Source organism: Sporothrix brasiliensis (assembly GCF_000820605.1).
Source record: "Sporothrix brasiliensis 5110 chromosome Unknown Cont14, whole genome shotgun sequence".
NCBI classification, from domain to species: domain Eukaryota; kingdom Fungi; phylum Ascomycota; class Sordariomycetes; order Ophiostomatales; family Ophiostomataceae; genus Sporothrix; species Sporothrix brasiliensis.
The window spans coordinates 1,041,659-1,062,022 of NW_024467133.1; the positions used below are offsets into that span (position 1 = coordinate 1,041,659).

The window sequence follows — 20,364 nt, forward strand, 5'->3', positions numbered from 1 at the left end:
GCCTTGCGACCCACACGGCGAATGTGTCTCTTGCCGACAGAGAGACTAGCACACGGCAACGAGAGTTCATGATCAGAGCGGACCTTGGCACAGTGGACTCCAGCACATTGCTTTGGCCAGGAGGAGGGGGGCTTGCAAGAGAAGGACTCGCTGCGTTTGGCGCATAATCACGAGGCTGAAATATGGATGTTGCAGCGCAGGAGATCAACAAGCTTGTTCAGCGCATCCTGCCCGATCGGCCGTACCACCTCTCTGTATCCGCCACCGGCCGCTACCCAGTGCCTCCAGGCCTGTGGCCCAATACCTCGCCACTGCAGTACACCACATTCGTGTCTGAAGCTGACCGTGGCATCCTGCTTACACGACCCTATTTTGACATTCAACTGGAAACCGAAGACGACCCGAACAACACCAAAAACAAACGCGGCAAAGCCACGTCGTCGACCAACATAGCATTGCCCGGTGGTAGCCCTGCGGGGGCCGGCAACAAGAGCGAGACGAAGAAGCCCGTAACAAAGATGTCCTTTAAAGACTATCAACAAAGCAAGAATCAGAAAAAACTACCTGGTTCACCAACAAACACCCCCGCCACAACAACCAAACCAGACACAAATCTGCGCAAAAGCGAAGGAGCTATGGCCTCCTATGTTGATCGGCAGCATCTGCCTCCGAAACCGGAATACAATGGCGACAGGTAAGTGAATTATGCAATGGCATTATTGATCCTAGACCCAATGACCGCCAGTGAATGGCAAAGGCTAACATGCACAGAAAACAACATTCACCTTCAAAATCTCCAAGGCGTGCTCGCAGCCCCAGCGCAGCTGACGGCAGAAAGCGCATAGCCGACACTAACGACGCAGCGAACCGACCGCACAAACGCTCGAGGTCGGATACCTCCATGACCTCTAATTCACCACCGGCTGCCTCCTCTTCTAAGCCAAACCACCGTATTCACGACCCACCAAGTCCCCTCGATCTTAATAATCGACGAGACGATAGGTCAAAGCCCACCGCAAACCGGCAAACATCACAGGCTAAACAACGAGACAAGTACAGAGATAGAGACGGGGATCGAGACCGCGACAGAGACCGCGACAGAGACCGGGAGAGGGATCGGGAACGCAACAAAGATCGGGAGAAGGAAAGGGACAGGGACAGGGACAGGGACAGGGACAGGGACAGGGACCGGGATTACGATCGGTACCGTGACAAAAATCGAGACCGTGATCGCGACCACGACCGCGACATGGACCGCGATAGGGATCATGACCGTGAACGTGAACGTCAGCGCGAACGGAATCGGGACCACGACCGGGATCGAGACCGTGGCCGAGAACGAGACAAGGAGAAGGAGAGAGGTCGCACCGACGCCGGCCGCCGTTCGTCACTCTCGCCACCTGTACCCAAGACCAACGGGCATAAAGCCCACACAAATCGGAACCGCGACCGGTCGCGGTCTCCCGACGACGGTAGTGGGCCAGTATCGGCGCTGCCGCCTATCCTTTCCCCACTCCATTTCAACCCCGAACGCGGTTCTAGCTCGACGAAACAGCCCCGTTCCAGCGAGTCTAAAGGCCCTGGCATAGCAGACTCCAGCAAAAGAGATGAGTCGCCGTTACGCATACCACCTCTTCTTTCCCCCACACTGCCTGCCATAGTTGAGCAGGAACTGTCTCGTTTGAAGAATGTACCGAAGGACAGCGAGCCAAAATCAAAGTCGAGCCACGAGTCAGGCCATGCACCATCTGCAGGAAAGAAACCTTTCCGGCCTGTCACGGATACCGACATGGGTGACGCCCCTCTCAAAGAGGTGTCGCACAAGGAAAGCCACCAGACAAAGGACGATTCGCACAAAGAGGCAAAGGAGTCCTCTTCACAGTCTTCGTCCTCTAAGCGGTCTCTTATCGTTGTCTTGAAATACAAGAAAAAGAACGTTAAGAGGGTGCTCCGCTTACTTGCCCTTCAACAGACACCGTTGAAGGCGCCACTGAAACAGACCGAGCGGTCTGTCAGTCTCGAAAACACACCATCTCCGGCTCAAATCACAAAGAAGCGGCCTGCGCCGTCTGACAATTCCACAAACGAGCCACTGCCACCCTTATCAGCTACGTCGTCTTCCTTCAAACACCCAAAGACAGTCGCAGAAAAGAGTGTCTCTGCCTCGCGGACGCCTGTCGGACCCGCCACGCCCGTTAAATCCACGCCCATGGCTCGTGTGACATCCAATACCTCGCAGGTTCTCACCCCCGGTGACTCGAGCTACACGCCGCGTTCGAGCGAGCGGCCGCCGACGAGCCAGAGCGACCATACGAGCAACGTCACCGTTTCTGACTATCGCCGCCGTTATGATACGTACGTCAAGCTGGGGACGAAGCTAAAGCACGACCGCGACGCCATTGTGAAGAGCAGGATGCCAAATGGGTCGACAAAGCCCGACGGCTCGTCTAATCCAACGCTCAACTTGACGCTGGCCGAAAAGAAGCTCGTCGCTGTGCTTAGTCTAGAAATGGTTATGTCGTATCTCATTGCCTTCAAGTCTCTCAACCAGGGACGGTATCTGGAGCGGAAGCCAGGCGACGTGACGGTGTGGGAGCGGCTCATGCCGCACTTTGCCGAATTGCGGAGCCATGCCCGTCATTTCCGCCCTCTGGAAGCCATGACTGTACAGCTGCGCGCGATTTGCTTTGAGCAGATGATGGCGTCGTTTGTTGGCCACGACGCCGAGTCCGTTGCGTCCAAGCTGATGGTGGCCACCAAGCAACGAATCGACGCGTGGACTGAGGTGGCCAACTGCGTGGATGCGGTTAACGACAGCGCCCTCAAAGTAGTCGTGGGTCCGTGGCTGAGTGTCGAAGATACGGTCCGTACCATGCTGCCGACCGTTCGGCGCTGGAACGAGCGAGAAAATGCAGGCTGGGAACAGGAACTCCAGCCCCCGAAATAGGTTGCCCGGGAGCGCAAAGTTATCCCACGGCGCGCGACACGCCAGGCGACGCGCCAGGCCTTTGGCGTTGATAAAACAAGGAGGAAGAAGCAAAACTTGTACACTCGTGGAGTACCTACAGAAAGGGAGAGTGTGTGAAATGGGAAATAGGAAAGGAAGGCAAAGCAGGCGTATGAAATACCCCCATGTACTTCTATTTTAAAGGAACAGAGCGCGGTTTATTACTATGACTCCAGTTCATTTTACTGTCGATGATTTGTTTTCTGCTTTTCTGCCATGCTTGCTATTTTACTTTATGATTGTACCCTCGCCTTACTTGCTTTCACATGGCTTTTTTGCCAGCGAATTTCTCTAGGGATGGCATTTCCCTTTCTTTTAACTTGCATGTTTTATGTCGTTAGGGAGGAAATACCTTGAATGCAGAGGAAAGCAACGAGGACGACGGAAAGGTGTTTATAGGGTATGAACCGGTTAGAACCGGCCTAGTTAAGAAAGACAATATTAACTTGCTATGCATACTTGGGAAGAGGACAGCTTGAAAGATGGAAAAGGAGGGCCCTTTCATCCGAACGGGTGAGCCATAATGTACGATAGCGTCTCCAAATGGTTTCAATATTTCATGATACACAAGTTCCCAGGTTTGCGTGTGAAACAAGCTTGTGGGGATATTTCTTAATCTTGCATGGCGGAAAGTACCAAACAATCCTATCAGTGGAAATGAATGGCCTGCCTTCTGTCGAGACGGAAAAATCGACCAAAAACCAGAAAATCAAAAAAAAAAAAATCTCTGAGAAGCGTTGACATGAGGCGTGGAGATTGTTGGGAATCTTTGTAAGAACTCCAAAAAAAAAAGTGCCCAGAACGACCAGAGCCACCGCCAATACATAAAATAACAAGAAACTACCAATTAAAAATGTATGTGGACGAAAAAACACCCAATAGCCAATAAAACTTTGCAAACCTGAAAACAGGTAAAGATTACGGACGTGAAGAGACCTCTGTAGCCACCGGCCTAGCCCCAGACTGCTCAAGCGGCCGCACAAGGTGCGAAGGGTCAGCGAGATGGGCACAGTCGTTGCAGTACCATTCCCCACGCTCTGCCACATCCACAATGGCCGTTTGGCCTAGACACGCCGTGTGGTATTGCCGGCGGGAACACTGCTAGGAATGTTCGTTAATATTTTAGACGTATGCTGGTTAGAGTGACAAGGGTATTAAATTGATAAACAAACATACCTTGTTCGAGCATATCACCGAATCAGCCACAGCGCAGCGGAAACCGCAGAGGGGACAGCCACCTGTACCCCGGCGTGGTGCATACACTTTCGGCACAGACGTGCTTTGAGCCGCGGTGAGGGCTTGGTCGTCACCAGCTGCTACGGACTTCTTGAGGGACCAGGCTTCATCAATGGCTTGTGTAATGTTGTCAACATCGCTATCGGTCAAGATGTCATGGGCCATCATGACGGCCATGAGCTTGCCAAACTCCATGGCACGGTCCAAGTCCGAGACGAGCCAGAGGCCCTTCTCCTGGATGAACTGCACCATGGCGCGTGGGATGTAGGCGTCTGAGGCAATGCGTTTCAAGATAATAAAGCGGTCCCATTCCTGGATAAAGTCCTTCTCTGCCGGGGTCAGGTCCGTATAGTCCTGGACAATCTCACGATGCTTGTGGATGCGCCAGCTATCGTCGACGATGTTCGTCCTCAGCGTTGTCCCAGGTTTGAGAAGGGCCTTGCTGAGAGGATCGTACAACGGTTGCCGTGTGGAAGGTACAAGAATTTTCTTCTTTAGGTTTGGCGGCACCGGAGTTGGCGTAGGCACACGCTGTGATGCAGCAGATTTGATTTTTGGCTTGTCGAAAACGGTATGTTAGTATAATTTTGAGCATTGCTCACAAACAAAATAAAGTAGGTAAGGAAAACTTACCCGTGGCGCTTGTGCGTTCTTCACGACTTGGTCGTCGTTGAGTGGCCCGCACCTTGCGGTGACCCAGGACTCGTCACCCTGCAAGAACTTTTCTATATCTAGAGCTCCAGTGGGCCGGCCGAGTTGGTAAACAATATCTTGCAGGCGAACATTGCTCGAATCGAGGTCATGCACAATTTTGAAGAAGTGGTCGCCACTACGAGCACCGGGTCGGTGCTCATATTGAAATATGTACTGGGAATGGGAGCGGAAGTGAAGACGCAGATGGTCCAAATCCAAGTTCATCGCCATACACATGCAACATTGAAAGCCGTCCACAGACGCGTAATCCTGCTGATAGTAATATGTCACTTTGACATGACAACTCGACCCGTTGCTGTTACCATTGGTGAACCCATTGACGTTGGCGAACAGATCGCTGCCACGTTTTCGCGGACCCCGGTCGCCAATCTTGTGCGCTTTGTTGGTAATGTTCCGGACATTGTATTCGGGCTGGTCCCGCCTTGCACGAAGTGAGCGGCTCGGCGTGGATGGCCACTCCAGATCGTCATTATTGTCGTCAGCGGCTTCGGCTGAAATGACCGTTGTTGGGCCAGCTGTAACGGTCGCGCCCGAGGAACGGGCGTTGATCTGACCATTGAGCTCTCTGTTCAACTGGAGGTTGATCTGAGTCTGAAGCTGCCCTGAAAGGTCGGTCGTCGCAGCGATGCCGTTCGTCACATTTGGTGCCTCATTTGTTCCTCTATTTGTTGTACCGTTCGCTGTACCGTTTACCAAATCGCCCACCGGCACGTTGGCGGTGCCATTCATGTGGCCATTTGCACGTGCGTTTGCAGTTTCGTCTGATGCAGCGCTTGCGGTCTTCTTGCCTAGTGTTGATGCCGCGAATTGGGCACGGTAGGACTGCCGCCGGGGCCAGAGGTCGCACAGATCGAGCGTAGGCGGCGGCAGCGGTTCATCTGGGTGCAATGCAACAATCGTCGGAAGGACACCCAAGTTAAGGTGCCTACGCGGCCGCTCGAGAAAACCTGTCGTCCACCGGACGTCCATGTCCATGACAAATTCAGTGCGAACAGCATCGTGCTGCACACTTTCGCGCAGCCATAGCGGAATGCGCATGCGCGGGCGGCCAAAGAAATCGCTGGACTCGGCATACAGCACGCAGTCACAGGCCTTCTTGGGGCGATAGTCGCTGCCGTGGAGGCTCGCGTCTGCCAACGATAAGAGGTCGAGCGGCGGCCATGGCTCATTGCTTGCAGTGGATTCAATTTCAACTCGCAGCATGTACTTGTCGGCCAGCCCCAACTTGTCGCCATGGTGATGCAGGACAGCAATGTTTTCGAGTGGCACGGTGAAAGGTTCAAGCACCAGCTTCGCCAGCCCGTACGGGCCGCTGGACGCACGAATGGCGTGAACTGCACCAATCTGGGCGGTGCAGTACATGAGTTGGGTGCGGCCATACTTCTCGCTCAAGATAGTGACCTTGAATCGAACATTGTGGCGCGTGACCTCGGAGGTCTCCTTGGCAGAGAAGCCGTTGGCGAAGCGCAGGCGTGGGGTGTCCTGGTGGAAGATGTTGAATGCCTGGATGCGGAGACCATTGGAGCGGTCGCTAGGGCATTGGGGCAGCTTGACGAGGTCTTCAATGGAGCTCGGCGCACCCTGCAGCGGTTGGGCAACACGTCGTCGTTTTAATGGGCGCATGTAGGATTCCTCGTCGACGCCGTTTGCTGTTGGAACCGCCGATATGTGCGCGGAGCCCGTTGGCGGCGACTGGCGCTTCCGTTTAGAGGTCCACTCTTGGCACGCTGTGACACCAGCAGTCCAATTGCGGTGCAGGAACGGCAGGCGCCGGCGACCTGGTTCCTGTGGCATGGTTGGAGTGGATGCAAAGGGTGTTATGAAGTCTATAGGGAGTGAAGGAGGAGGAAAGGGTGTGGCAGACGAATATTGAGCGAAATGGGAAGAGGATGATGGGTGGCAAGTGGTGCGCATCTGGAAGAGCCAGTTTGCGGTATGAAGACACGACATGGGATGCCGGTGGCCATGGACCGCGCGTCAAAAGGAAAGGATGAGTTGGGGACGATGACGGGACGAGAAAAGAGCGAAAAGAGCGAAAAGAGCAAGAAAAAGGTGAGATGCGATGACGCGTGAGTAAGAGACGTGAAAACAACTTCTACGCGAATGAGATTCAGTGACAATGTCGGCGATGTTGATGAAAGCAAGGTGTGGCGAGTGACAATGAGCAGCCGTTGACGAAAGTTGGTGACTGGCGAATGGCGAATGGCGAATGGCGAGCGTGAGGTGAGCCTGGCCCTTTCGCAAACGCAGATTGTTTGCAAGGCTGGCCCCCAACTCAAGAAGTCAAAACGACACCACGCAATCGCTCAGTCACTGGCCCTCGTCACAGTGCTTGCTGGCGGCGGAATGAGCATCGCCTTGGCCGGGCGTCGGCTCGGCTGTCTTGGGGTGTCTTGCCCCCTCCACTGCGGTAGCCGGTGATGCCGTTGATAGCGATGTTGTCGTCGTTGTGATTATAAACCACAGGGGGGGACACAAAGAAACAAAGCGAACGCGACACGCCGGTTCTGCAAGTTAGTGGCGGTAAGAACAGGGCCCAATAACGTACGGAATGCGCGCGCAAAAAGGGGTGCTCAAGAGGCTGCGGAGTGGACGTGACGACAATGCATTGTTCGCTATCGCGAAAAAGAGGTTGTTTGGTCGTTCAAAAGTTTTGACTTGTGGCAAGCAAAATCGCAAAATAGTAGTGTCAATTAGGTTGATCGTGCCTGCCGGGCCGGGTGGTTTGGCTTGGTGTTGCTTGCCTGTGGAAGTTCTGTGCTGCGGGAAGTCGCGGTCACGCTTTTCCAATACGCTCCTTCCCCATAGTACAAAACAAAATTTGTACACAATACCAAAACGAACGAATGCGTTATTCGCAGAGTAAACGAAAGTAGAGGGAAAGGCGTTATCCCTGGCATGTAATAAGTCGTACACTAGGGACCGTTAGCGCTTGAAACCCGCACTGTCTTGCGCTTTCCTCTGGTGAGGGGACAGGTGCTGTTCAATTAGGGGCTTCGCGGTCAGGCCAGTCCCACTTTTTCCCGTCCTCAATAGTGACAACAATGGGGCATAATTGAGCCTTTTGCTATCTTCCAATATAAAATGAGCAGAGTCCAGCGAATGAAGTAACAAACGTGACGGGCTAGCATACGAAACATAACACCCAATCTGATTGAGCCAAGCATGGCCTGAGACGGGCAACTGTTGTCTACTGCCGGGTAGCAGCTGGCAACTCGTGATACGTTCAAAAGTCACGTGCACTGAGAACCACTATCCTGGGACTATCATCTGCCGTGGACAACATGAGAACATCTCGGTATGCCACATCGCGGCAGAAAGCTTGCCGAGCATGTGTGCACGCAAAGGCGAAGTGCGACAGGCAAGCAATGAGTTGTAGCCGTTGCCTCACCCGGCGTCTATCATGTGTCTATCCACAACCATCTGCGAAGACGACATCAACGACGAACGCTTGCTCCGATCCCCGGGTAGGTGATCCGCCGACACCATTTTCCATCACCATTCCAGTGGGCGGCTCGACCGATTATGCTGAAAAGGGCCTCGCTGGTGGTGTGTCGGAGGTGACAGCCGGCGAGTTGATTTGTCCCATAAATGCAGACGATATTAGCATGCGCTGGATGAAGGCCTATGTGCCAACACCCGGTCAGAAAGTCAAGGCGTATCAGCCGTCAACAATTTCATTTCTCTACCGCTCGCTGAAGGCATATTCGGGGATGGCCATCCATGGTAGCGGTATCCCGCCGTTTATCCACCCGGCACAGCTGAGCGCGAGCAACAATCTTATGACGCCAGCGGCGGCAAATTACGTTCGCATATCTTCAGCAGCGCTCACGACGTGCCTAGATCTGGTGCGCACCTGTGACATGACAGTTGCAGGCCCAACTGAGGCTGCTGCAGCCATGATAAAGCGCGAGATGGACCGGATCTACGCGGACGCGCAGCAGCAGACCCTGACCCGCACCGCTATCGACCACTGGGCGTCACTCGCCGCTTTCCAGGCATACCTGCTCTATGCCCTTGTGCTGTTTTTTCAGCTCGATCACCAGGGCGACCCGTTTCTGAGCCAAGCAATTATGGCCCTGCAGGACATTGCATGCACCAGTTCCCAGCACGGACTCGTGTGCAAGGCCGAGCACGACGTTGCATGTCCACGCTGGGCCGCTTGGGTTGTCGCCGAGGCCAAGCGGCGGACACTCTACGTTGTGTATTTGTTTGACAGCGTGCTCTCGACGCACGACGGGCTGCCCACGTACCTTGGTACAGAATTGCGCGGTCTGCCGGCGCCTAGTAGCAAGGCACTGTGGCAGGTGTCGACGGTGGCAGACTGGGACCGAGCTTATCGGCACCACCTCGACATATGGACGGAAACGGGGGATACTAACATGAATTACGCTGGCCTGCGTATTGACGAGCTGTGGCCATATACAGATCCTCAAGACGCGCCTGGGCTTGCACGTCGGCGACGACGAGTTGACCAATGGCTGGAAAGCGTTGATGAATACGGCACTATGATGTATGCAGTCACGAGCAGCACGCATGGGGAATGACTTTGAGCGGCTTGGGACTAATTTTGAATTCATAAGAGTCTCGTCCGGTAATTATGTTGTCTGTGTTGACGTCACGACAAGACAAACACAATGTCTCCTTATTGAATTTTTACTCGTCAGCATCATACCAATGAGATTCGCGGGAGAATAACTCTAAATTAGAAAGTAAGGAGAGACACGACAACTCAAAAAGCATAATACATTAGACTTACCAAAGACTGATTGCTTGTTGGTTTTACGATAACAAACTCCGCCAACTGCCCGAACCTATATCTCACATACTGGCTCTGCCTTGCTTCGCGTCAAATGGGCCTTTCATTACAACGAGATAACAAGCACGGCGACCCCTAGCCCAGCGCCCCCCCCCCCCCCAAAACTCTCAGCTCCAGGGGTTTTCTCAACTCCGGCGCTCAACTCCGGCGCTCAACTCCGCAGCTAGTCATGATGGCTTACATCAATGTTTTACCACACTATCACCGGCACATATATAACTGACTGCACAATCCGAATCCACATCTGTGACAGGGCTTTCCAGAGCCTTGCAAACCGCTTTAGATGCGTAATTATTGTCATGGACGAACCTGTACGCCATGAATCGTTACCGACTGCCACTTCGGCTCCAGATGCTACAGCTTCGTCGCCGACCGAAAGCAATTGCATCGAAGAGCCATACAGCATCTTTGACAACCGCCAACGGGCACTGATTGTGTTCCTCGTCTCTATCGCCGCAACTTGTCAGTGGCCGGCAAGTTTCTGGTAGCCTTCCATCTGCTGCGTATACTAACGCACTCCCCAGTCTCTGGCTTTGCGTCCAACATCTACTTCCCGGCGCTGCCCACCATCGCGGCCGACTTCAACGTCTCGTCTGAGCTCATCAACTTGACCGTGACGACTTATCTCATCCTACAGGGGTTGGCACCCAGTCTCTGGGGTCCCATCTCCGATGCTCGCGGACGCCGTGTCGCCTACATCGGCACCTTTTGCATCTTTCTAGCCGCCTGCATTGGCCTCGCCCTCAGCCGCACCTACGCTGCCCTCATTGTCCTGCGCGGCTTGCAGAGCGCCGGCAGCGCGAGCACAATTGCCGTGGGCTCCGGTGTTGTCGGCGATGTCAGTACGCGCGCCAACCGAGGTGGCCTGATGGCCGTGTTTCAGGCTGGAATGCTTGTGCCGGTTGCCGTTGGACCCATTATCGGCGGCGTTTTGGCCGGGTCGTCGTTGGGGTGGCGGTCTATTTTTTGGTTTCTCGCCATCTACAGCGGTGTGTTTCTCCTATTCCTGATAGTTCTGCTCCCCGAGACGCTGCGAGCCCTCGTCGGAAACGGTGGACGCAACCCGCAAACACTCGGCCCCTTTGCGCGGTATCCCCTTCGGCTCTACCAAAAGTACACAAAGGTGCCGTTCACGCCCGCAGCGGCCCTGGCATCCGACGGGAGCAGCAGCAACCGCAAAAAGGTTGACGTCTTGGCCCCGCTGCGCATTCTCTTCAGCAAGCAGGCGGGCCCCGTCGTCCTCTTTTTGGCGACGTACTATGCTGGCTGGCAAATGTGCATCACGGCAATGTCCACACTCTTTGCTTCAGAGTACGATCTCTCCGAAACACAAATTGGTCTAACGTTTATTTCCAACGGTATTGGCTCGATCGTCGGCACTCTTATTGCCGGGAAGCTGTTGGACATGGACTACCGGCGCGTCAAGAACGCGGCCGTCGCTGCAGAAGACGGGCCCGAGGGAGGAACCGCCGACTCCCATGTTTCCCTGGAAAAGGCCCGGCTGCGCTTGCTGCCCATATTTGCCGCCATCCAGTGCGGCTCCCTGCTCATGTTCGGCTGGACCATTGACCGCCACGTTCATATTGCCGCGCCCATAGTGTCAACTTTTATCACCGGCTGGGCCGCCATCACCACGCAGACGGCCGTTTCCACGTACCTTGTCGACATCTTTCACGCCGGGCATCGCGCAGCAGCAGCCGGGGCCAGCATCAATCTTGCCCGCTGCCTGCTTGCGGCCGGCGGCACGACTTTTATCATGCCGCTGATCAACCGCATTGGCGCGGGCTTGGCGTTTACCGTGTGTGCCAGCCTGCAGTTCGTGGCACTGGCTGGACTTGCTGTGCAGTGGCAGTATGGCGCTGCTTGGCGGGAGGAAGCAATACAGAAGCAAAAGAAGGACGAAGACGGCCAGGATCGTCAAAAGGCCCCCGCAAGGACAATCTAGTCGGGGAAGGTGAAAGGCAAAAGGGAAGTCGATTTCATCACACAGCATTCACATAATCCAGCAGCAATGCATTTTTGGAGCGTGCATAGCCTTATTTTGGCGTTATCATTTTAGTTACTAGCAGACACCAAACAGATACAGATACACATAGACACCTATATTTTATTTACCGTTGATAATGAAAACATTAAGAAAACGTGTACTATTACTTTTATGGTATCATTTGATAATTGGAGGCCCCTTCTAACACATCAAAATATGCATTTTATCTATACATGCGCAATCACCACGCGTAGTCGTTGGCCTCGGGTCCGTCCCCCGTCCACTCGTCGTCTGAATTAGAATCGTCACTGTCCAGAAAGTCCACCATGCGGTATTGAATCTCGCCGGGCTTCTGGTTGTCGATGCGGATATCGACTACATCGCACATGCCATGTACAAAGGGTCGGGTGCGCTTGAAACCGGAAGATGATCCCTCACCATCGCTGATGTCCATCTTGTCGCTTTCGTGGTCACTATTTTCACGACTAGCTTGCTCGACACCTTTACCTTTCTCATCCCGGGTATGCTTGCCAACATTTTCATCCTCGTCTTCGTCTTCATCGCTTGACGGAATGTCCTCGTCCGTGTCCGGCTCGCGGTATGACATTCTGCTGGTTGGTGCCATGTGGCGCAGGCCCCGTGTTGTGCTACTAGCACGCGACGACGGGTTGGACACATGAGTGGCAATCCGGTGGCTGCGCCGCGAAGGCTCCGCGTCGCTATGCCGTGCCTTCGCCTTGGACCGTGGCGATATATGCTTCTGCGACTTGGCATAATACGCCAGTGAGCTGGCCGGCTCTGGCGCAGTCGTACGTCGCTTGAACACACGATCCAGTGTCGCCTCCCACCGGTCTCGCATTTCACATCGCTGTCTCCAGGGGATGTCCAACATGGCCTTGATGGCAAGGACACGCAGCTGTGGTACGTGTGGTGCACTATCAACGAGCGACTGGAAGAAGACCTCGGCCGCAGCAGGTTCCCATTTCCGCAAATGCTCAAGTTCAATCACTTCAATGCTAGTCGGCCAGGCCGGTACTTCGTCAGCCGTCAGCAGGGTGTCATACATTGGATTCGAGTCGTTGTAAAATGCATGGTGACTGTAGTACGTCAGGTTCATACGCAGCGCTTGCAGCTGCGGGCATGCAGTGCCCAGAACCGACAAAAAAGACAGGCTGAGCGACTGGTTGTAGTGCAGCGTCAGCTGTCGTAGCTCCTGACCGTGTGTCACTAGGTACTCGGCAAATTGATCCGCCGTCACGTCCCAGCAGTTGACCAGCTCGAGATGCTGCAGCGTCTTGGGAAGCAGCGGGAGGATTAGGTCGTTCGCTGCCGTCGATGACTCCACAGCAAGGTGGGTCAGGTTGGGCAGCGCATTGAGCAGTCCCGCAAAGTCCACTGCCTGTTGCCGATCCGCCTCAATGACTTCCGGGTCCTCGGCATTCCTCGCATTCAGGGACGGCCGTTGGTAGTTGACGAGGCTAATCTTGCACAACCCCGCAAAAGTTGGCGACAAGTGCAGTGTCCGCACTCGGTCTAAATCGAGGTCACGACCCATAAGACGCTGGTTCCACCGCCAGCTCTTCAACCTAATAGCGGTGGGAACGGCAGCCTGGGCAAGAGGGGCCATACTCGCACTGCTGCCTTCTTCCTGTGGGTCGCCATGTCCGCCGCTGTCCACAGTGGTATTGGTAATAGCAGGCTGAACTGCGCCGAGTGCCTCAAAAAGCCATCAGGGTAGGTCCAACGCAGGTTCTCTGTTTGCTCTCTATACGGAGGCCTGTCTTTGTAATGGTATAGGTCGAGGTCGACCAGGCGAGGGCAGTAGGAAACCAGGCGCGGTATGTCCAGATGGCGACCCTTGTAAACGCGGCTCGCCAACGACCCAACATCGATTTTGAGCGCCTTCACTTTTTGACGGTAGTCAAAAAGCGTCGTAGACGGGTCTTTGGCCAAATGGTCGACCAAGTTGTGCGCCATATTCATCGTGAGCATTGGTGGGCTTTCGTACAGGGCTCGCAGAGCGGGCTCTGTGAACCCTCGGCATGTACGACTAGCAGCCAGAAGCCATCGCACCGACGTAATGTTGTCGAGCGGCGCAGCGCCATAGGAAAATATGCTCGATAAAACCAAGTATGGCAGCGTGGACCATGGTGGCCTGTTGGTGCGTGGCGGCGACAAAGCCCGCATGGTTGGTGTGCGAACACCGTCACCTTTTCCACCCGCACTCTTCTTATCATCGATATGAATCACGACCTGCCTTCCAGCCTTCGTTGGTGTCGACTTTCCGCCGCGGTTTTTCCTGTTGGCATCATGTGCAACTCGTCTCTTTCGTCGTGGGGAGGGCGTAGACGCCGTAGGTGCTGCAGAATGTGCAGGAGCGGACGAAGATGAAGCTACCGTGCGCGGCTTCTGTCGTCTCCGCGGTGCGCCATCGGACGACGGCGAGAGATAGGCGTCGTCTCCAACGAGAAATTCAGCTGTTGCCCTGCGCTGTGGTTGGCGTCGGCGTTTCGAGGGGCTGTTGTCGGGAATGGACGCATCGTCTAGGCGTTGACGTTTCGACGGCAGCCGGGCCGTGAAATTCCTGTCGTCAGGTTCGCCCACGCCATCGCCACTGTCACTGTCTGCGAAGGCGTCGTCGGAATCTTGCTCGCGCTCATGTTCATGCTCGTCTTCCTCGTAGTACTCCTCCTCTTCCTCGCTCTCGCTGACTTCCGCATAAGTTCGTAGAGATGCATGTCGTGTTGCACGGTCGTTTGATGAACGCAACGGCAACCTAGAAGACGACGCCCCCGCCTGAGTCGCTGTGTTTGCGGACGAGCGTTGCCGTAGTCGGGAAGACATTGCGATCGGTAGAGAGCACAGGGCCTGGCGCAAAGCGCGCGGGGATGGCCTCGTTTTATCGAGACAAGTAAGTCGGTTGTCAACCGCATAGGATGGTGCTGTGGTTGTGTTGATTGGTTCTTCTCCAGGATGCCCCACAGTTGCTGCCTGGAGAACGGAACAGAAGGGAAGTCGTCGAAAGTACCAAAAAGGAAGTCTCAATCTGAGTGTAAAAAAATCACAGGGAGCAAGAGGCAAAGTACTGGGATAAGGCAAACTGGTGATTGCGGGGCTCTAATCACCCAGGATTACTCGCCGCCGCTTATGCAAGGCACGCACTAGTCTCGTCTGTGTTGTGACTCAAACAGCTGCACGTGATTTTTCCGCGCCAATCAGCCCTAGGCCAGAAACCCGGGCCAGCCCGACACATTGGCACCCCATCACCTCTTGGCTTTTATTGTGGACTCTAACGAGGCTGATGAAGTGCATCAGACAACCAAGCTCCGAAGGACAAAGAGGGGGGAGGTTGTGGGAAAGGTGAAGCTTCATGAGCACCATTGAAGTCAGCGTTACAGTCACAAACGTCAAGAAAGTGCACGAAATTGAAGCGCTATATATTCTATATGTCCTTTTGCTGCCCAGTCATCTGCCGTATGCGGTATAATCATGTTCGTCTTGAAAAGAAGAGAAGAAGAAGAATGTGAAAGGATAGGGGTACAAGAACAAGACGTTCTACACATGAAAAAGAATGAGAAAGAGGCAAAAAACACCTAAAAAAAAAATCAAAGAACCCAGCCTCTCCAAAACTCCTCTATGGGGGAAAATACAGTATTGAACGTGTTCGAACATAAAGGAGTCTCACCAGCAATACCAAAATACGAACCGTCCGAATCAGTGGAACTGTGTGCACACATCCACATTCCAATTGTTCCGTGAATTTTGGCATCCAGCAAGTTCACAGTCACCTAGGGACGCAGTTCACGTTCAAAGGCGTCTTATAAGTGCACCGTAAAGAGACTGGTCGCGTAATATTAACTTGGAAACAATGGTGAAAAGCATGTCATGTAGAAGTAGGCACCTGGTCGCCAACACGCCAGGTATCTTCTTGCCGCGTGCGAGGGGGCATCCAGGAAGCAGTGCCAGCACTGCTGCCGCGGAGAGTCTCACGGCCGAAATCATCAGACTTCTTGTAGTCCTCGCCCGCCGACACGGAGTAACCAGCCGTATACGGATGAGGGCCCGCTGCGAGACTTGAGGAGCCATTTTCGAATAAGCCTCCAGTATTCTGCAAACCAAGGCCGATGCCATTTGCCGACGGGCCCGAGTTAAGTGGCAGAAGCGGCTCGCCATCCTTGGCGCCCGTCATAGTGCGTGCACGTCGGTCGGCCTTGTTCTGATTTGTGCGGTCGTACAAGTACAGGCCAAGGAAGGTGAGGCCAATGCCAACAGCCTGCACCCAGGTGGTCGGACTGCGGAACCAGACAATGGCCACGCTGATGACGAACACGCGCTTGATAAGACTTGCCACCGAGTAGGTAACGGGAGACACCCGCGACAGCAACACAAAGGCCAGCATGTTCTGCGCAAAGTGAAAGAAGCCGTTGAAAACAAACTCAAGAAACAGCCGGCCGTGGCCAAACGAATCCGGGCCTTCGGTCAGATCTAGCGAGCCGTCATATAGGAAGTCTCCGAGCAGGCCAATGCCCTCGGTCCAGAACCAAATGGGGCCCGTAATGACAAATGCCATGCCGGACGAGTAGCACAACAAGTTCAGCTTGTCCAGCTTGCGCGCCTGCACGCTCAAACCTTCGGCCTCAGCACGCGACGCCTCGTTGAAGAGCTTCTTGGAGACAATGTTCTGAGTCACAAAGATGCCGGTGGCCACCAACGCGTATAAAATGCCCAGCAGCTGGCCACCGCTGAAGGAGTGGCCGCCAGAGCAGGCAAGCGCCACGCCAAGCGTCAAGGGGACGAGAGAGAGGTAGGTTGCAGTCGGGTACCGGATGTCAAGGAAGATGCGGTAGGCGAAGACGGTAAAGAGCGGTGAGAGGCCCTTGATTGTGTGCACAAGCGAAACGGATATCTTTGTTGTTGCGGTAGAGCTCAGGAGGTGGCCAGCAATCTGGAAGCCGGCCAGCGGCAGTGTCGTGCGGATAATCTCGGCATCCGGGTACCGAATGCCGTGCTTAAGTACGGGCATGGCGCGTTTCAGCGATGGAAATACACGTGCCAGCCATGACAACAGGATGCAGAGAAAGGAAACGAAGGCGAACTGGACGATCGTGAGGGTAGCGGGCTTCTCGAAAGCGTTCAAAATCGACTTTGATGAGGTGTTTGTCAGAGCAGAGGATCCGTACCAAAGGATACAGAGGAACTAGAAGCAGCCAAGTATCGTCAGTTTCTCGCTCACCATTGAGTTGGGATTGCTGATATAAAAAGGAAATAAAAATAAAAAGACCACATACGATTAGCATAGGTGAAACAGGCGCCTTCAGCGCATCGGCAATCTCGTGCACGTTCTGACTGGTACTAGCAGATCGCGTACGTATTGTGCGTAAGGCTTCGCCAAGACTCTTCTGTCGCGAATGGCCATGGCCATGGCCGCCGCCGTAGCCGTTGGTCACGGGCGGCATGTTCCAGCGCACGCTGCTGTCTTTGCGGGCCCGCCATTGGTCCATTGGTGGCAAGGACGGCTGTGCTGTAGACGTTCCATTTGCTTTGTTCGACGAAGCGCCATAGCTGTGGTCGAGTCCGGTCGTGTCGTGAACATCGAGTTCGGGGAACTTTTCGAGGCCCTCATCTTGAGAGCCCATCGCGACGTCAAGCGTGCGTCGTGGCGCTGGCGCGTTATTTGGTGACGGCTTGCGGAGGACAGTCGTGGCTGTTGTTGTCGCATGAGGCATAGTATAGGAAAAAAAGGAAGAAAGAGGGTTAAGGAAGAGCCAAGAACGGAAGGATGAAGCAAGAAGCAGGCTGGATGGCGGAATCGGGCGATGCTTCAGATCGAGAGGACAGGGTTCAGTGGCACCCGCAGCCAGCGCATTTCAGTAACAGTGCACTGTGGATGGACGGACCATTCGGCAAAGAAAAGCAGTCGAGGCAGCAACAAGCAACAGACGAGGTCGGAAAATTAGCTGGGATTTCACCGTCGACGACACGGCACGGTGGTGGCTGAAAGGGGAGATGAAAATGTATCGCAATTCAGCGGGATACTAGAACGTACAAGCGTGTGCAACCTCGTGCAGGACTGGCGTCAATACGAAATTGAGAGCGGGTCTTCGTATCGGCCAGTGGTACGACGTTAGCCGGCGAGTACTACGACTACTCGTGGTAGGGCGCTAGCACGAATTCAGAAAGATCATAATCTGGATACCAGCCACATTTATGCGCCACATACGATTTGCTCTCCAGTCAAGCATGCAGGCGAGCTATCACCAAAATTTCGCGATGGCGCGCTGCAGAGCAATTATTAAGACGTCGAAATGCCTACAAACTGCAACTATCTTTTGTAACCACCACACGGCCAGCATCATAAACTAGAATCACCAGACGCATTTGTTGGACGACTCCCTATTCATATCCTCCGAGAGTGCCTATTTACATCATCTCCGCTGCATAGACCGCGGTCTGGGAGGCAATCATGGCGGCCCCCAAGATGACCAAGAACCAGATGCGGCGAGCGAAGAAGAAGGAGGAGAAGAAGGCCAAGGCAGAGGTAGGTAACAGGAAGCTAGAATTAGGCAATTGCCTTGACACACACCTCGGCCATTCCCATACTGACATCTCCAAGTCTGAGGCGGCGGATCTACAGTCCACGGAGAAGAACGGCGCAACCGAATCAACAACCGAAGCTAAGCCTGACACAACTTCACAAGCAGTGGTAGAAAGGGAAAAGAGAGGCAATGCAAGCGAACCGAAGAAGGAGGGTCCAAGTACCGATGAACCCAAGGTCGAGCCCGAGATGATCCTCGGGGGCTTCGACTACGACGACCCAGCATTTGCCCAGTTCAAAGACGTCTTCAGCAAATTCGGTCCCAACCCTGAAGACGACAATATCGCACGTGAAGCGAACGCCGGCAACCAGGGTGAAGTTTTCATGAACGACCACCTGGAGATGATTCCTGACGAGGAGGATGAGGACGGCGGCCGGCTCAAGCTGTCCAAGAAGAAGCGCAAGAAGCTCAACACGCTGTCGATTGCCGAGCTCAAAGCGCTTGTCCAAAACCCAGAGGTCGTCGACTGGCACGATGTCTCGTCCTCAGATCCGCGTCTTCTCGTCGTCATCAAAGCCCAGAAAAACGTCGTCCCCGTCCCCGGCCACTGGTCCCTCAAACGCGAATATCTCTCCAGCAAGCGCGGTGTCGAAAAGCCTCCCTTCCAACTGCCCCCCTTCATCGCCGAGACTGGCATCACCGAGATGCGCGATGCTGTGCTTGAGAAGCAGGCCGAGCAAACACTCAAGCAGAAGCAGCGCGAGCGTGTTCAACCAAAGATGGGAAAGCTCGACATCGACTACCAGAAGCTCTACGACGCATTCTTCCGCTTCCAGACGAAACCCTCCCTCACCCGCTTCGGCGATGTATACTACGAGGGCAAGGAGTGGGAGACGGAGTTCCGCAACTTCAAACCAGGTCCGCTCAGTGATCTTCTCAAGGAAGCCCTGAATATGCCTCCAGGTTTCCCACCACCGTGGCTGCTCCAGCAACAGCGCATCGGTCCCCCGCCATCCTACCCGAACCTCAAGATTCCTGGTCTTAACTCGACACTACCACCAGGCGCTTCCTGGGGCTTTGCTCCAGGACAGTGGGGAAAGCCTCCCGTTGACGAATACAACCGCCCCCTATACGGCGGTGATATTTTCGGCATTCAAGGTGCGGACGATGTTTCGGCTGCCGTTGACGCCAGCCAGGCATCGGCGGCGGCTGGCGAACCGATCGAACGGGAGATTTGGGGAGAGCTGCAACCACCAGGGGATGACGAGTCTGAGGAAGAGGAAGACGACGACGACGAGGACGAAGACGACGATGAGGAGGACGAACGTGATGTGCCGGGCGGCTTGGAGACGCCCAGCGGCTACATCAGCTCTGTGCCCACCGACCTCCCGACGGGTGTGGATGCGAACATTGGAGGCGAGTTCGACCTTCGCAAACAACGGCGCGGATACGAGACCGAGGAGTCCTCGGCGGGCCGACCTCCACGGTCTGCATACACAGTCATCCCCGAACGGCAAGCACAGGCACATGGCTTCTTTGGCAGCGACCGGACATACGACCTCTCACGAACAGGCCGCGGTCCAGCTGTGCCTGTACTAGGCCAGGACGACGATGGTGCACGCAAGCGCAAGAAGCCCGGTGATGTGGATGTAGCACTGGATCCCGACGCACTGCTAAGCAACGATGGCATCAGCAAGGACGAGTTGAAGCACCGCTTCGAAGAGGGCCGGCGGGAAGAGGGTGTTGGTGCGCAGTGGCGGCAGTACGACGACGATCTGACCGATATGATTGCACAAGAGAGCCGCAAGCGGCAGAAGGTGGTTGAGGACCGCAAGACGGAAAAGAAGAAGGAAGCCAAGTACCGTTTCTGAGAGAGCGTGCAGTTGTCGTATCAGGCTTTGCTGTCCTTTTGATTTCTAGTTGACTACTTGGTTTTGGGATACTCTCTATTGTGCATTGTTCTACCAGGAGTTGGTCGGCGGGCATCTATCTACCAAAAAAAAAATTCTTCGCCTCTGTAACAAAAGAACATTCGTCTTTATTTTTCATTAAATGTCCAGTGCGC

At 54.5% G+C, this 20,364-nt stretch overlaps 7 protein-coding genes across 7 annotated transcripts; 4 read left to right on the forward strand and 3 right to left on the reverse strand.

Moving 5' to 3' along the window:
• Nucleotides 1–182: 182 nt before the first annotated feature.
• SPBR_03848 (uncharacterized protein) lies at nucleotides 183–912 on the forward strand (the record flags this gene model as incomplete). The annotated part of the gene is made up of 2 exons (XM_040762138.1): nucleotides 183–694; nucleotides 864–912. 2 exons carry the CDS (start codon nucleotides 183–185, stop codon nucleotides 910–912), a joined length of 561 nt encoding a protein of 186 aa, XP_040622990.1.
• Nucleotides 913–1,249: 337 nt separating this feature from the next.
• On the forward strand, nucleotides 1,250–2,947 carry SPBR_03687 (uncharacterized protein; the record flags this gene model as incomplete). The annotated part of the gene is made up of 1 exon (XM_040761977.1): nucleotides 1,250–2,947. One exon carries the CDS (start codon nucleotides 1,250–1,252, stop codon nucleotides 2,945–2,947), a length of 1,698 nt encoding a protein of 565 aa, XP_040622991.1.
• Nucleotides 2,948–3,925: 978 nt separating this feature from the next.
• Nucleotides 3,926–6,751, reverse strand: SPBR_03596 (uncharacterized protein; the record flags this gene model as incomplete). Its single annotated transcript, XM_040761886.1, has 3 exons — nucleotides 3,926–4,105; nucleotides 4,184–4,774; nucleotides 4,877–6,751. The coding sequence occupies 3 exons, from the start codon at nucleotides 6,749–6,751 to the stop codon at nucleotides 3,926–3,928; spliced, it is 2,646 nt and encodes an 881-aa protein (XP_040622992.1).
• Nucleotides 6,752–8,325: 1,574 nt separating this feature from the next.
• SPBR_03578 (uncharacterized protein) lies at nucleotides 8,326–11,721 on the forward strand (the record flags this gene model as incomplete). Its single annotated transcript, XM_040761869.1, has 4 exons — nucleotides 8,326–9,470; nucleotides 10,030–10,238; nucleotides 10,301–10,765; nucleotides 10,790–11,721. The coding sequence occupies 4 exons, from the start codon at nucleotides 8,326–8,328 to the stop codon at nucleotides 11,719–11,721; spliced, it is 2,751 nt and encodes a 916-aa protein (XP_040622993.1).
• Nucleotides 11,722–12,004: 283 nt separating this feature from the next.
• SPBR_09232 (uncharacterized protein) lies at nucleotides 12,005–14,607 on the reverse strand (the record flags this gene model as incomplete). Its single annotated transcript, XM_040767358.1, has 2 exons — nucleotides 12,005–13,467; nucleotides 13,620–14,607. 2 exons carry the CDS (start codon nucleotides 14,605–14,607, stop codon nucleotides 12,005–12,007), a joined length of 2,451 nt encoding a protein of 816 aa, XP_040622994.1.
• Nucleotides 14,608–15,646: 1,039 nt separating this feature from the next.
• On the reverse strand, nucleotides 15,647–17,489 carry SPBR_03667 (solute carrier family 35, member E1; the record flags this gene model as incomplete). The annotated part of the gene is made up of 2 exons (XM_040761957.1): nucleotides 15,647–16,906; nucleotides 17,052–17,489. 2 exons carry the CDS (start codon nucleotides 17,487–17,489, stop codon nucleotides 15,647–15,649), a joined length of 1,698 nt encoding a protein of 565 aa, XP_040622995.1.
• A 737-nt stretch (nucleotides 17,490–18,226) lies between these two features.
• Nucleotides 18,227–20,170, forward strand: SPBR_03652 (splicing factor 3B subunit 2; the record flags this gene model as incomplete). Its single annotated transcript, XM_040761942.1, has 2 exons — nucleotides 18,227–18,301; nucleotides 18,377–20,170. The coding sequence occupies 2 exons, from the start codon at nucleotides 18,227–18,229 to the stop codon at nucleotides 20,168–20,170; spliced, it is 1,869 nt and encodes a 622-aa protein (XP_040622996.1).
• Between the last annotated feature and the right edge of the window lie 194 nt (nucleotides 20,171–20,364).